The 14,239-nt window shown below is 37.9% G+C and overlaps 1 protein-coding gene across 1 annotated transcript in view; it reads left to right on the top strand.

Moving 5' to 3' along the window:
- The window catches only part of CFAP47 (cilia and flagella associated protein 47), a 402,255-nt gene that overhangs the window by 193,441 nt on the left and 194,575 nt on the right, over positions 1–14,239 (top strand). Inside the window, exons 44-45 of the mRNA XM_075200313.1 lie at positions 6,224–6,450; positions 9,752–9,908. Coding sequence (XP_075056414.1) covers positions 6,224–6,450; positions 9,752–9,908 — 384 coding nt within the window. The remainder of the gene's footprint in view (positions 1–6,223; positions 6,451–9,751; positions 9,909–14,239) is intronic.

Raw genomic sequence — 14,239 nt, 5'->3', positions numbered from 1 at the left:
TTTAAGTATATAATAAGTAAATGTATTATTCTACTTTATTTTACAGCATATAAGTAAATGAATAATAAGCATTTTGTTGATATGGTGGATTTTGTTGATAAATCCACCAATTTTTTTGTGTCCAAGAGTCATCTCTACATAGTATATGCAATATATTTTATTGTGTTGTATATTACTATTTAATGGGTGCTTATCCTGTCTAGATAAAATGAACTCCAAAAGAACAATGCCCATCAGCGGGAAAATTATTCTGAATGATGGTAGAACATTTGCTTGTTTTTGCCAAGAAATACCTTTGCATAAAAGAAACCAGACTTTACAGACAGAAAAAGAAAAATAGTTGATATAATCTACAAAACAAAATGTGTTTATCACCAAATTAATTTTAATGGGACATTTCTCTCGTTAAGGGTGAGATTCACGGAGACACATTATTGGGGCTGGAATCTCCGTTAATTTTCCCTAGCACCATATAGAGGTGAGAGGAAAAATGAGCAGAGATTCCTTAGTGCAATGGCTGGTAATGTGCACAGCCAGACACCTCGCGCCCAATTGTATCTCCCCCTTAGAATCTGCTGCATATAGGAAAATGTTGTGAAAGTTTATTGCCCTAAGTAGACTGTTTGCACTCTATAATTTAAAACAAAAGCTGTAATTTTCTTTTTTTCTTTTGCTTTGTTTGGGTAGATTATTTTTTCTGATGTATGTAAAATGACATAAAAATAGTGGTCATTCATTTGAAAAAAGAGACTTTTTTTTAGTTTTGAATTTTTAAATTGGCTTTTAAGATTGAATAAAATCAGGTCATATAAAAAGTTCATCTAGATTGCTGCCAAACTGCATTGCTTTACAGAGCAAGATATTGGCATAGGTACAGAAGTTAACACCAGCTGAGGGGAAGTGTTTTGTGTCCCTTGCTAAGTCTTGTATGGGCACATCAGTGGGCCTACTTTTGAGGAACAGAGTTTACAAACAATATATAATTTTGTGGACCAATATTACGGAATAAAAATAGAAAGGAATGGAAAGGGAGCTTTTTGAGGGGTGTTCTTTGCTGCACGCCCATTTACAATCTACAGACGAAGTTGAATTTTCTCCCAGTTTATAGCTGGAGGTCTTCAGGTTCCATCCTGGCTTAGTAGTTAGCACTTCACAGCACTGGGGTCATGAGTTTGATTCCCAAACATGGCCTTATCTGTGTAGAGTTTGTATATTCTCTCCATATTTGCGTGGGTTTCCTTTCCTTCAGGCATTCCGGTTTCCTCCCACACTCCTAAAACATACTAGTATGTTAATTGGCTGCTATTAAATTGACCCTAGTCTGTCTGTCTGTGTGTTAGGAAATTTATGCTGTAAACTCCATTGTGGCAGGGACTGATGTGAGTGAGTTCTCTGTACAGCGCTGCGGAATTAGTGGCGCTATAGAAATAAATAAATGATGATGAGCCTATATTTTTAATTGAAGGCATTTTGCTCCTACGCGGTGCACTTCTGAGGATGAGCACATTTCTAGGTGCACTCTAAGCAATGTAGTAGAAAGCTTTATACAAACAAAAGTGCAATATGTAGTAGAAAGAGTGCTGATGTTCCATCACTCTCATGAGTTATTTAAACAATAAATGAAGCTAACCCGAGTATATATTTTAGTAGAAATACTGAATAGTTTAATTTAATGAAAAGGGCAGTTCTAAATTGGTAGGAAGTTGGACTTTCATATATTGCGTAGATTGCATACACATTGGCTTTTGCAATGCATTATTGCATGATAAAGCGGAATATGAACCACGTTGCATTTATGTATGCTCTTGAAATGCAAGTTATACATCTTTGATAGGCATTTAGATTGCTTTAGATTCATTTACAAATGCGTTCAATGTGCATTCTGTGAAAGAGCAGAAAGTTATCTTGCTAAGTGCATCTTATTGCATTTAGAACATGCTGATGCATGTCAGATGCATTGGACAAGAAACTTTTAAAAAGGTGCATTGCACAATGCAAGTTAACCGCATGTGAAAATAAAATCACAAATATTAATGCATAATGCAAGTGTATACTAGCACTGTGCTTCTCTTCAGATTCGTTCCACTTCACACATAGTCGCACTTCTAGTTTGTGGGAGCATCTCCCCACAGCAGAAAGAAGGAGCCTGATTCAAATCGAAACGTAACTTGCACGTAAGTTGCATTTTAAAAAAGAGAATGGAACTTTTGCGTAGCTAAGACCTTATTCAAATCGAAGCAGATCTCATCATGCATTTCAGTTTGAATCAGGATGTAAGTATGCTCTGCATAAACAGTACTTGCCTTACACAGACAGACAGAACATACTGCAGTACATTCACAAGAGAATGTGCAATATATGGTCACATCAGAACGCATACCAAAAATATTCTATTACAAAATAAATGAACAATTATTAACAGTATAATCATTAATAAAATTTTGGAAAAACCCCATTAACATTAAATACATAAAGATGTTCTTAATGCATACTGTACATATAGTACCCTTTTATAGTTTATATTACTTGCATACACATATTCTGTGCTATCTACAGGCACCCATAATATGTGTACTTTTTTAAACAAAGACTATGTTGTGACAGTCATCACTATCAGTCGCCATTGTTGCTCTGGCACGGCTGAAACCAAGCGTACTTATGAGAAACCCAGGACTTGAGTTGACCACATCTGAGTCAAAATGTTCTCAGCCTACGTTAGTCCACCTTTTTTCTTACCCATTCTGCCTCTCAAGTTGTAGAATGTTGTAAGTGTCATGAATTGCATGCAATTGCATTCACTGGCCTAAGGTTAGTTTCTGAGCACGCATAGAGCTATTTCATGCAAGACGTACATCCAAGCATGAATTCCATCTTGCCGGGGTCCTGGCAAAGGAGGGGAGGAGGTCCCGGGCTCCCTCGGTATTCTAGGAACTTGGGTCCATGGCGGTTGCCAAATGGACAAATTTCTATAGAGGGGGAGAGTGCCTATACCCCATGTCTGGAAAGAGGAGGAGTCACTGTAAAACATTTTGGGTGCATTAATCCAGGGGAAGGATTCCCTAGCAGAAGTATGAAGAAGTCCCCATATATAGAGCCCATTTACAAATTGCCCCCATATAATGACGGTAGGTTGCTGCAGTAGCAGAGTAGCTGCTATAGAAGTCCATACGTGAAGAGTCTCCACATTAAAGAACCAAGCTCTAGGAGGGACATAACCCTACACAGGGGAGAGTGCAGAAGGAAGGGGACAGAAGGAAGTTCCTGGCGAATGAAATGTATTCTGAAAGGCGGAATCCCTCGGTATTGGGAGAACTAATTATATATCTGCCTGAACAAACCCTATATAGTGGGGAGCATTACCAGCAGCAGTGTGGCATTGAGGAAGAGAGTCCCTGTATAATGGGATAATGTGAGCACGTGTACAGGAAAATACCTGGATATTGGGTTAAGACCTGCACACGGTAATCATACCACTAGTGGGTTTTCACAGGTGGACTGTTTAGGTACGCCAAGCAAAACCACTTCATTAATGACCTCCAGAAACTGTACCAGAAGTATGCCTCATAACAGGCATATATGAGCGTTCCAACAGATCTTCATGAGCCGTATTTTAAGTGAGATTTTATTGCCCATAAATTGCTTAATGGTACATAAACCTGAGTTTTAGTTCCTTAAAACTGCAAAGTTTGTGGTATATATCTTTACAGTAATATGTAATCCTGTGTAGTGTGCTAGCTACATAGAACAATTTACTAATTACTAATTTATTAACCGCAAAAATGGTTCAATTGCTGAAATACCACTGAGGTTTGAAAGAACCACTAAAACAATTACTTTGAAGCTAGATCATTTAATCGAAAAGAAGCCTCTGGATATTAGAACTGTGGAGAAGCTACTATTTGTCCATCTTTTACAAAACTCTGTGATATACACAGATATGTCAATTAAAAAAGCAGTGTCAACATACATTTTTAATTGCTTAATTGATATGTATAACAGTTGAAAAGCCAGGAGCAGGGATTCATTCAGCAATAGAGATTTACGTGTGTGCAAAATATTCCTGGTTGAGTCGATAAATAAATATGGATAATTGACCCTGACTACAGATAAGAATCAAAGGGATATAGAATGTATATAAATGTACAATTTGAGACAATCTTTGACGAGTTGTACAGAGCAGAAGTCAGAATGCTTATCTTATGCTGGTGAGATCTGAGAAGTGGCATGCAGGTTTCTATGAGTTGGAATTATGGCTCTGTATAATATCCAGTTATCTGTGCTAAAATGGAAAAAATGTTTAATAAGCCTGTATAGAAGGAAGGCAAGCACAAAGAAAAAAGTAGGTTACTTACATGTTTTCACCAACAATTCCAGTATTGGTTTATTTTCTGAATATTCATGAAAATGTTGGATTTGTACTAGCTAGGAACTTAAAAGATAACTCCGCCCAAACTTTAAAATTAAGTATTGGTTTGAATTGTGACCCTTCAGTTAAGTCCAGCTTCATGTATTAAATCGAGTCATTGGGAAGCTCAGGGGGCCAAAGGGACCTTGATAGCATCAGTAGGCAAGTGAAAAAGCCAGTCCTGTAACATGCTTCACTGCGTTGGAGAAATTCCTTTTTTATCTTACATTACACCAAAACCTTTTTCATTTTGGAAGGGGTTAAAATGGTTATTTACTTATTTATAATATATTTTACCTGGAAAAAATACATTGAAAGTCATCTGTTGTTTTCAAGTATGTCCAGGATATCTTATATAATAATGATTTTTTATTATGTTCTTTGGAGTTCTTTTATCTGACGCTTGAATTTTAGCCAGACTGTTATGTAATTTTACTCCTTTGTTATGTAGATTATCTACAGATTAGTTATAGACGTAAACTTTCCTTTCGTTTTTTTTTACATTTTCTTTTTCATGTATTTAAATTCTCTTACCAAATCTTGGAAAATTATGGGGCTGATTCAGAATTGCATGCAAAACGAGAGTAACGTACTCTTAATAAAAAAGAGCACAAAAAACAAGCGTATATACACCCATATGCAGAGCAGTACGCTTGAAATGCTTCTGCATATGCGCCTGGTTTCTGATAATTCATCATCATTAGTGCATACTTATACCTGTCCTACAACAGCTGCATACCATATGCCTCCTAACAGGCATATAGGAGTGTTTCAACAGATCTGTATGAGCCGTATTTGCATGTACATGTCTTTAGTGTACTCATACTGCATTTGCACGCCCCTTTCCTCCCCCTCCTACCTCTCCAGACACAGGTCGTCGTACGTGCCAGAATCACGCAAGTCTTCATAGCGGCATAAATGTATGCCCACTTTCTGAGCATGCGCTAGGTTAAATCAATAATACAATCTTTCTAAGACCACAAATTCTACTAACCCTAGTTATATACCTGATCTTATAGCCGTTATCAGCTGTAATCTAAACAATATAGTATCACATTATAGTAAGAGAGACAAATAGATTTTATCTGTGATACAGTGATGATTCACTGTATTGCAACTTAGCAGGAGGACTCCAAAATCATCACTATAGGTTTTAGCAGATTCTGCCACAATTAACAGATTTCAATGTGCTCCATGTTTTCAGTATGTAAACCAAGTTAAAAGTACAATTTTTTTTTTGTTCATATTTATTTTTATTTTTGTTACAACTGATTCAATTCATTAACGAATAGTTTAAAGGTATAATCTATTTTTTTGTGATGTGATAAAAAAGGTGTAGCTAATCCCTGATACTTTCATTCAGTTAACTACATTTAGAAATGTTAAGAAAGATGTATTCAGATAATAAGAAATAAAAAAAGAAACTTAAAATAAGATCATTAGGATAAAATCTAAGTTTTATTTTATTTTAAAAAAAAGTGATAAATCGTGAATAGTTTATGAATTATTTCATTTGCATTGACATTGTTATTAAATATATCTCTGTATGGTAGGTAGCAGATATTCAGTATGCAGCTGTTAAATACACTGCCATAAAGACTGTATATAATGTACTAAAGGACGTGGGATTTTGTAATGGGTAAATCAATCAGTCAAATTCTATAATTTAACCAGGCAAACACCATTCATCAATCTAATTTAAAAGGTGGACCTGCATTACACAAGATGGCCATTAGGGTTGAATCATTTCATATAGCTAAAACATATTTGGAGTTAGTGTTTACATACAATTAACAACATTTTGCAATGTTTTTTTAGGCGGCACAAAAAAACAGAAAACATATTATTTCAAATGCAGAGAAAACAGTATGTTGGAAGAAAGTCTGAAAATCCCATTGGTTAATGAAGCAAGAGAGAAAGCGTTAGCAATTGCAGCTCAGATGCAGATGACATTTTTAGAGTATGAACGTAGAAAAGTCACAGGTACATTGGAGAGCAGCAGTGTCCAAGCGGCAGTAGCTTTATCAGGACGGAAAAGAGAGGAGGTAAGATCCCTGTAATGCATTGATTCAGGGGACATATGTTTTTTTAGGATACAGGGAGGAGTTCATAACTCTCTAACTGCAATAGCATAATAAACTTTTTCAATGTTTTATGTATTGCTATTTATATTTTGTTCCAAAATCCATATATGTTCCATAAAGTCTGGTTATGCTTAATGCCACCCTGCAAGCTATTCTAGGAATGTTTACTTACAGAGATATGACTACAGATAATTCCACTAGTTACCCCAACTTTTCCCAGAATTCACTTAAGGTGGGCGTGTTTAATTGCAGCCCCATGTTAAAGAGCATATATTAAAAAGGGCAAGGTTAGAACAACCCATAGCCATTCACAACATTATAATGTTAATAGCAACACAGGTTTTTATCAGTTCAGGCTCCCATCATTTTGGAATGACATACCATGACAGTCATATGACCCAACGTTTGCTTAGGCCAATAAATCCACCTCATTATGAGACCCAAATATAAAAACATATTCCTACTTATGCTGTTAACTTGGATGTATCTGAAGTTTGAATGGCAAAATAAGCATTGTGAGTTTAAGATTTTCATGAGAAAGGGCCATACCTGGTATCAAGACTAATGTGTGGTGCTAGATCTGCTGCCAAAACTAATGAACAGAACCGGATCTGGTGTTGTAATAGTATGGAATGTCACCTCCACACATAAAAGGTTCTTTTAAGATTTTTTAGGACTTTTGATTCAACAATCAGACTGACACAAATCTGCAGTTTTACAGCTAGTTTTTTTATCAGAATTAACAATTCAAGAAATTAATCAAAGTGAATCAGTAAATAATGCAAATTAACATCCTGATAAGGAGCATGGCCACGCTCTGTTCAGCGTTCGCAACTGAGAGCTGATGAAGTGACTTTTAAGAGATAGTCCCGACACAGAAGTCTAAATCTATGCATAGGCCACAGTAAGGCTGGGTAAACTCTACAGGTTTTTCAGCCGATTTTCACCCAATTACCCGATGAGCAACCGTTTGTCCTGATATCATATTAGTGTGTAGACTGCAATGATGAACGATCATTCCAAAGCATATTGTATCATTTCAGTTGATTATTAAACCAGATTAAAAATCTCGTTCAACAATGGAACTATGTTGTTCCAATTCTGCAGTGTGTATGCTCTCATGATCAGGATTTCCATAGAGGTTACAGAGTCATGATCTTTTCAGCTGATGTATATGATAGAAGGAAAATCTTGTAAAACATGTTTAGTGTGTACACATGAATCGACGTTCTGATCGTGACTTTTTTTTTTGTTTTAAATCTTTATAGATAGCACATGGGGAGATTTCTTTAGTGTGTACCCAGCATAACTTTTATATCATTCTCCCCTCATAAATACATCCCAGTCATTTACATGTAACCAATAAATGTTAGTGATTTGTATTTAATATGTAGTTTAAATTTCAACAATATATGGATAATATGTAATATTCTATTTAATATTTTGTCAAAATATGTGACAATGACTATACTAAAGAGAAATAAAAATAAAAGTTTCTACCATCTATTGGAGACTTCCACAAAAAAAGTCATATTGCTTATCTGTCTTTTCTCAATGCTGTGTGAACAGTCCTTCACTGTTTTGAAACTAGTCTACATAATATCTTTTAAGTCTGTATAAGTGACTTGAACCCTGGTATTTCCTCCCAGACTGTAGAAAGCAACTAGCCCATGCCAAATTGAATATGCAGAGCCATACCTGGTGTCAAAAGTAATGCAGAGCCTAATGGGTTGTGGATGGGACTAAAGGTTCTGGCTTTTCTGATATTACTAAAGGATTCACTGTGGTTTTGAAGATTTATTTCACAATTAGAACTAAAATAGAAAAAGAGCACTAATAGGATTCAATAGATTTGCCCATCTGTGATTCATTTTATTGGAACTAACACTGTCTCAAATGTTAAGTACACTGGGCAGTGACACACATTCTGAAATCAACAAGCTGATCTTATTTATTAACTTTATATTTATTTATTGTGCCGCCACAGCATTGTATCAACCACATTTGTCAAGTGTTTAAAAGGTCAGAATGGCACTACTTTAATTGTGATGTGAAAGGTGACTGCATGGTAATTCGTTATGAGGCTTCAAATTAATTCATTTTATTTGCATATCAGATACCAAAATGCAAAGCTGAAACAATGCATTATACAAGGAAATTATTCTCTTTGTAATGATGTACAGTATCTGCACAAAAATGACCAACAGTCGGGGGCAGCCTGGCAGGAGTGCATAATTAATTTTCAGTAAGGGTGATTTATAAGACATGGTGCACTGTAAAAATGTGCATCTCCTTTTTGCTGCTGTGCTTAGCGCATTCTTTTGAGCACACCTGTATAGTGCATACATTTTCCATGATCCTAGCAGCTGGTCATTGAAATTCTGGCTTTAAAGCTTTCACCTCTTAATAAAGACTAATTATTAAAGTGCAGAAAGCCCTATCTCTGGGGAAATGATCAAGTGGTCACCGCTGATGACCAAAGGCTGGGGAAGTATATTTATCAAGAATCACAGTGGTACATGTACTGCCGAAGTGCCCAATACAATATTATTACAAAAGAAAATAAATAAAAAATATTGTATTATTTAAAATAAAGCATGTTTTCAGTTGTGAATAGTTTTTAAAATATTTTAGATTTGTTTTTATTTTAAATCAATAGTTACTTATTTGTTTAGAAAATGGAACTGTATACCCAAGTGTTCGCTTTTAGTTCCATGTGTATGTGTGAACTGGTTAGCCACATCACACTTAAAAATGCTAAGATTCTGCTGTGGAAAGGTTTTGCTAAATCTATAGTGACTAGTTTTTACATTTTCAGCTAACTACCTGTCAGTTGAGTAGTAAAGTAATCAGGCAGTCGATGAACATTTTACCTGATCTGTGCATTATATCACATTGTCAATGCCTACATGGCAGTGCTAATTGTAAATGTAACTGCTACAGTATTAATTTATCATCCTTAATGCAGTCACTAATAGCATTAATTAATTTGCCCAGAACTGGAACTATATAACTGCTCTTATATCCATATTTCCCTGGATCATTACTGGTTCAGCAGTCCAAACGACAAGTGTCAATATTTTTTTATTTTCTATTTTAATGCTATAATTGTTATACTAGATCACATATGATTTGTTTTAAAACATTCCCTCTGCCATGTTTGTTTCAAATTTAATATTTTACCATTTTTATGTTACTCATAAAGGGAGTTGATATTTGTTTTGTGACTGTTACGTGCTCATCTAAATTTTTTTCTGTACAGGTCAAATCATCACTCAGTTCTTTCTCCTGTGTGCCCAAAAAGTTGCGATCCATTGACTATGATGTGGAAATAAGCATGCCTGAACATTTTGAAATTCCAAGGAAAATTTGCATTCCAGTTTCTGGAAAAAGTCGAGGTCAGCCTAATACAGAACAAGGTAGTGAAGATACATTGATACATTTTTTTTTTCATTACAATTGTTACTTTGATCAGCAATCAGAAATGTAGTGTCAGCGATATTTCTTAAGTGGTCAGTGATCAGATAAGGTGCACCAATTCAGCCAGAGAGACAAATAAACACACACAGGGGAGGTGTAGTATATGCTCTGAGTTTATCAAAAGGAATCATTTATATAATGTTTTAGTCGTGTAGACATTTTAGCATTGCACAAGCGTGAATCACGAAGTTCAACATCAGCAAATATTACAAAGAACAAAGAAAGATATACATGTCTTGTTGAACAGGACATAACTGTTACAAATCATAGTTGCAGTTCTTGCATGTCCCTTATAAAATTGTAAGCCTAAGCAATATTCTTTTGTACAGTCTGAAATCCAGTTAACTCTTTTTCAATAGTTATACCTTGCTGCTAGTTAGTCTGAAGATACACCATTTATGGTTACAATTCACTGAATGTTCTGCTATTGAACAAGAAAACGTACATGTATCTGAAATATTTAATGTGTGTTGGGTTTGCAAACACAGGCGTTTTAACAGTCCATTTGTGAGCTTAATGTCTCTGTGAGTGCATCTTGTAAAGTTAAAAGTTCCTTCATGCAAACCCTGTGAATTTCTGTGTAGTCTTGTGCTTGCTTATGATGTGTACACCCCACCTACTTTGACATTTGGTCTTGTCCGCAGATTGTTCCTATAAATTTCCTGTGTTGTACTATTTTAAGGAAAAAAACTGTTGCCTTAAACCAGTGGTCAGGGAACAGGGGTAAATTACCCCAAATGGGGTAAAAATGAAATTCCTGGGGACAATGCTGCTGATTCACATGCTGTCAGTTGGATTGTAGATCCATTTAAATGTGAAATTGCTGTTGTACCAGAAGAGCGTCAAGGGTTGGCAGAGGCTCTTCTTGAGCTTCGATGCAATAATAAAGCACGTATTGCATTCGAAAACAAAGCAGATCTGTCATATTTTTGGATGTCAACAACTGCAAAGGCATTCAGAATTGCACATGAGGAGGCAGTCAAAAAGTTGCTTCCTTTTGCAACAACCTACCTTTGCGAACAAGGATTTTCATAAAAACAAAGCAGAGAAATCGATTGGACTCTGAAGACTGTATCCAAATTGCTCTGACATCAAAATGCCCCAATATTGATGCTCTTGTGTCAAAAATGAAGCAACATCATTTCTCCAAAACCTGAAGTTTTGAAGTTGAAGCTTTCAAAGAAATTTTGAATAGATTCAATAAAATTTTGAATTCCAATAATTAATAATATATGATTTCCTTGCTTTCAAATCAAAGGGGTAACGTCGGCATATCTAAGTATATTTTGGGTTAAAAGGTTAAAAAGTTCCTTGACCCTTGCCTTAAACACTAAACATAACGTTTGTGCCGAAAATCCTGATCTGCGGACTATATGTAATTTTGTTTTCCTTCTTGTTGTAAATAGGGGCCATGTATTGTATGTAAAACCTATGCTGAAACATGGAATTGTTCAGACTGCAAAACACACACACACACACACACAAACACACACACTTGTTTTTATTGCGTATTTTATATTTTATTTATTTATCTGGAACATGGCGTATAGGGACACTCCTTTCCTAATGCCCTGTTGACAGAACAGTCACAGGGGTATGTGTAGGAGCGGTTTGTCACCACAGTTACCACTTGAGATTTACACTTTGACTTTGCATAAAGTACTGACACGGACTGCAAGATGGGGAAAGTGTCATGTATTTTGACTGTCTGAGGACATCCACATGTCCGCTTACACAGACACCTAGCCATGGAGGCTACTGCCCTGTTCAAGCAATTTGCATCATTTCAATAAGTTTGATCCCTCTTTAAAGCTGTTATAGGGTTCTTTATGTAGAATTTCACCCCCGACCAGTTCCGATCTTTCAGTATGGATGGTTCAGCCACGAGGCACGCAGCACAGTCTCACTTTCCGGGCACCCGGCATGTCTGTATAAACCTCATCATGTGTTTCTCCACAGCCTGGACCTCCTCTCTGCCCAGGGCTTCCTCTGCACTTCTTTGCAACCTGAAAGTAAGTAGAGTGGTCCATTATGGCTCCGCAAAATAAAGAGAAGGCAAAGTTCTTTGGCCTAGCAAAACTGTGTGCTACACCTACCTGTGGAAGCCATGACTGGACACTGGTCCCATGTTGCCAGGTCCATACACCGCCTCTCTTCTGACGCGGAAGTGTCGGCTAAACGCTTGGTCACTTGTCCCTCTGTTACGAGGGATTGCTCATCATCCGACATGTCGCTCTGTAGCTGGATCGGTTCTTAAAACAAACAGTTATGTAAATGACCGAGGTAAAAGTCAAAAGCATACATCAGACACCAGATTTTTCACTTACCGTCCGGATCAATGTACATCTCGTCCAAATTCTTGCCTTTGAATTCTGCCAGTCTGCCACTCTCGAGAGCCATTAACAGTTTGCTGACTTTGGCGAGTTGGAGGGTACCTTCTCGGAGGCGGTAATACTGCCGGTGCACCCTGATGTCGTGCCAAGGAAGTCTGACAACTGATCCAGTTCTGTGTCGTTGACGACCTTCGAGAGAGTGGCAATGTGCTTTCACAGCTTAGTGGAAGACAGCGTGTTGGGATGCTTGGCTCCTGACTCTCGGGCAAACAGCCGTATGCAATCAAAGCCTCTGAAGTGTGACAAGGCAGCTGGTCTGGTGAACATGTAGAAATTTTGGCTATCCTCTCAACATTTGTCACGCTTTTCTGCGAGAAGCTCCATTGCAGCTTGCATGGCTGGTGTCAGCAGGATGGGGACTTTTCTCTCTCGTTTTCCTCAGTTTTCAATGCAAGTGCAGTGCTGGCAGAGTTTCCTCTCAACCTTGGAAAGCGCTAGAGACACATCTTCGTTGAGGTATCTCTTGAGGAGAAGGTAGTCAGTTGAGGCATGTTCCACTTGGAATCCTTAAGAGTTTTCAAGGCAGCCGATGAAATCAACTCGTTCCATCTCACCTCATATAGCTTCCTGAAATTTTGTGTTTTTTCAACCGCAGCAGTGCAGCCCTCCATCATGGCTCGGCACTCGGCACAACGTTTTCTATCTTTTGCAGGCCATGCCCGATCTTGAGTGCCAGCAATAATTGTGATTGACTATCCATTATTGGCCTGCATATCTGTGCTGAGCAAGTCTCTACCAAGCAGCGCCACACATACCGTTATATAGACTTTGTTGGATACGCTGCATACCTATTGGGATCAAGTTCCTATGTGCTCTCAGTGTCTGCATCCTATTATTTTTGTATTCTTCCACTCATCTACACCTGTACACATCCTCACCTATTAAGCAGTGGTACAACTTGCTATACGCAGACCACTGACTTCCACGCTACCTACCTGCACCTGGACAAGTCTTCTCACCATAAGCAGTGGTACAACTTGCTATACGCAGACCACTGACTTCCCCGCTACCTACCTGCACCTGGACAAGTCTTCTCACCATAAGCAGTGGTACAACTTGCTGTACGCAGACCACTGACTTCCCCGCTACCTACCTGGACAAGTCTCTTTACCATAAGCAGTGGTACAACTTGCTGTACGCAGACCACTGACTTCCCTGCTACCTCCCGGCATCTACTCACGTCCATCCTGATCTCCGTGTTCAAATCTGCCTTTCCACTATATCAGCTAGTCGCTGATTCATTGACCAAAGATTGCTGCAAGTCACTGACTTTCCTATTATTTATTGGCATTCTCTCTCCATCTGCTGTGATATATGTTCCGCTAGTCACCCTGCTACCAGAGGACCGTTGTGTGAACTTCACTACTCTGGTAAGCCCAGTCATCTGGTGAATTCCTGGGCAAGACTCCTAGTGCCCGTGACAGTAAGATCAGGCCATGACAGACCCAGGATCGGAACCAACAGCTAAAAAGATGCTGAAGTATCTGGTCACCCGAATCGAACAACAAGATGTTCGCCAACAACAGTTGTTGCAATATTGTCAGGCTTTAGCCTCCCAAGGAACACCTGTGCAAAATGTAGCAGCAACCGTTGATCCTCCAGTACCTCCATCTTCTTCCCCAGTGCCATCTCAGGTGTCTATCGCTTACACGCTACACCTGCCTACTTCTTCTAAATATGATGGAGACCCCAAAACCTGTAGGGGTTTTCTTAACCAATGCTCCGTTCATTTTGAACTTCAACCTCATAACTTCCCTACTCATCGTTCCAAAGTGGCCTACCTCATCTCTTTGTTTTCCGGACAGGCTCTCGCATGGGCCTCCCCTCTGTGGGAGAGAAATGACCCCTTATTGGAAGATAGTACCATGTTTATTTCT

The sequence above is a fragment of the Mixophyes fleayi genome, chromosome 2, assembly GCF_038048845.1.
Source record: "Mixophyes fleayi isolate aMixFle1 chromosome 2, aMixFle1.hap1, whole genome shotgun sequence".
In the NCBI taxonomy this organism is placed as follows: domain Eukaryota; kingdom Metazoa; phylum Chordata; class Amphibia; order Anura; family Limnodynastidae; genus Mixophyes; species Mixophyes fleayi.
Note: the sequence above shows the minus strand (reverse complement) of the source record. Positions and strands in the feature narration are given on the sequence as shown.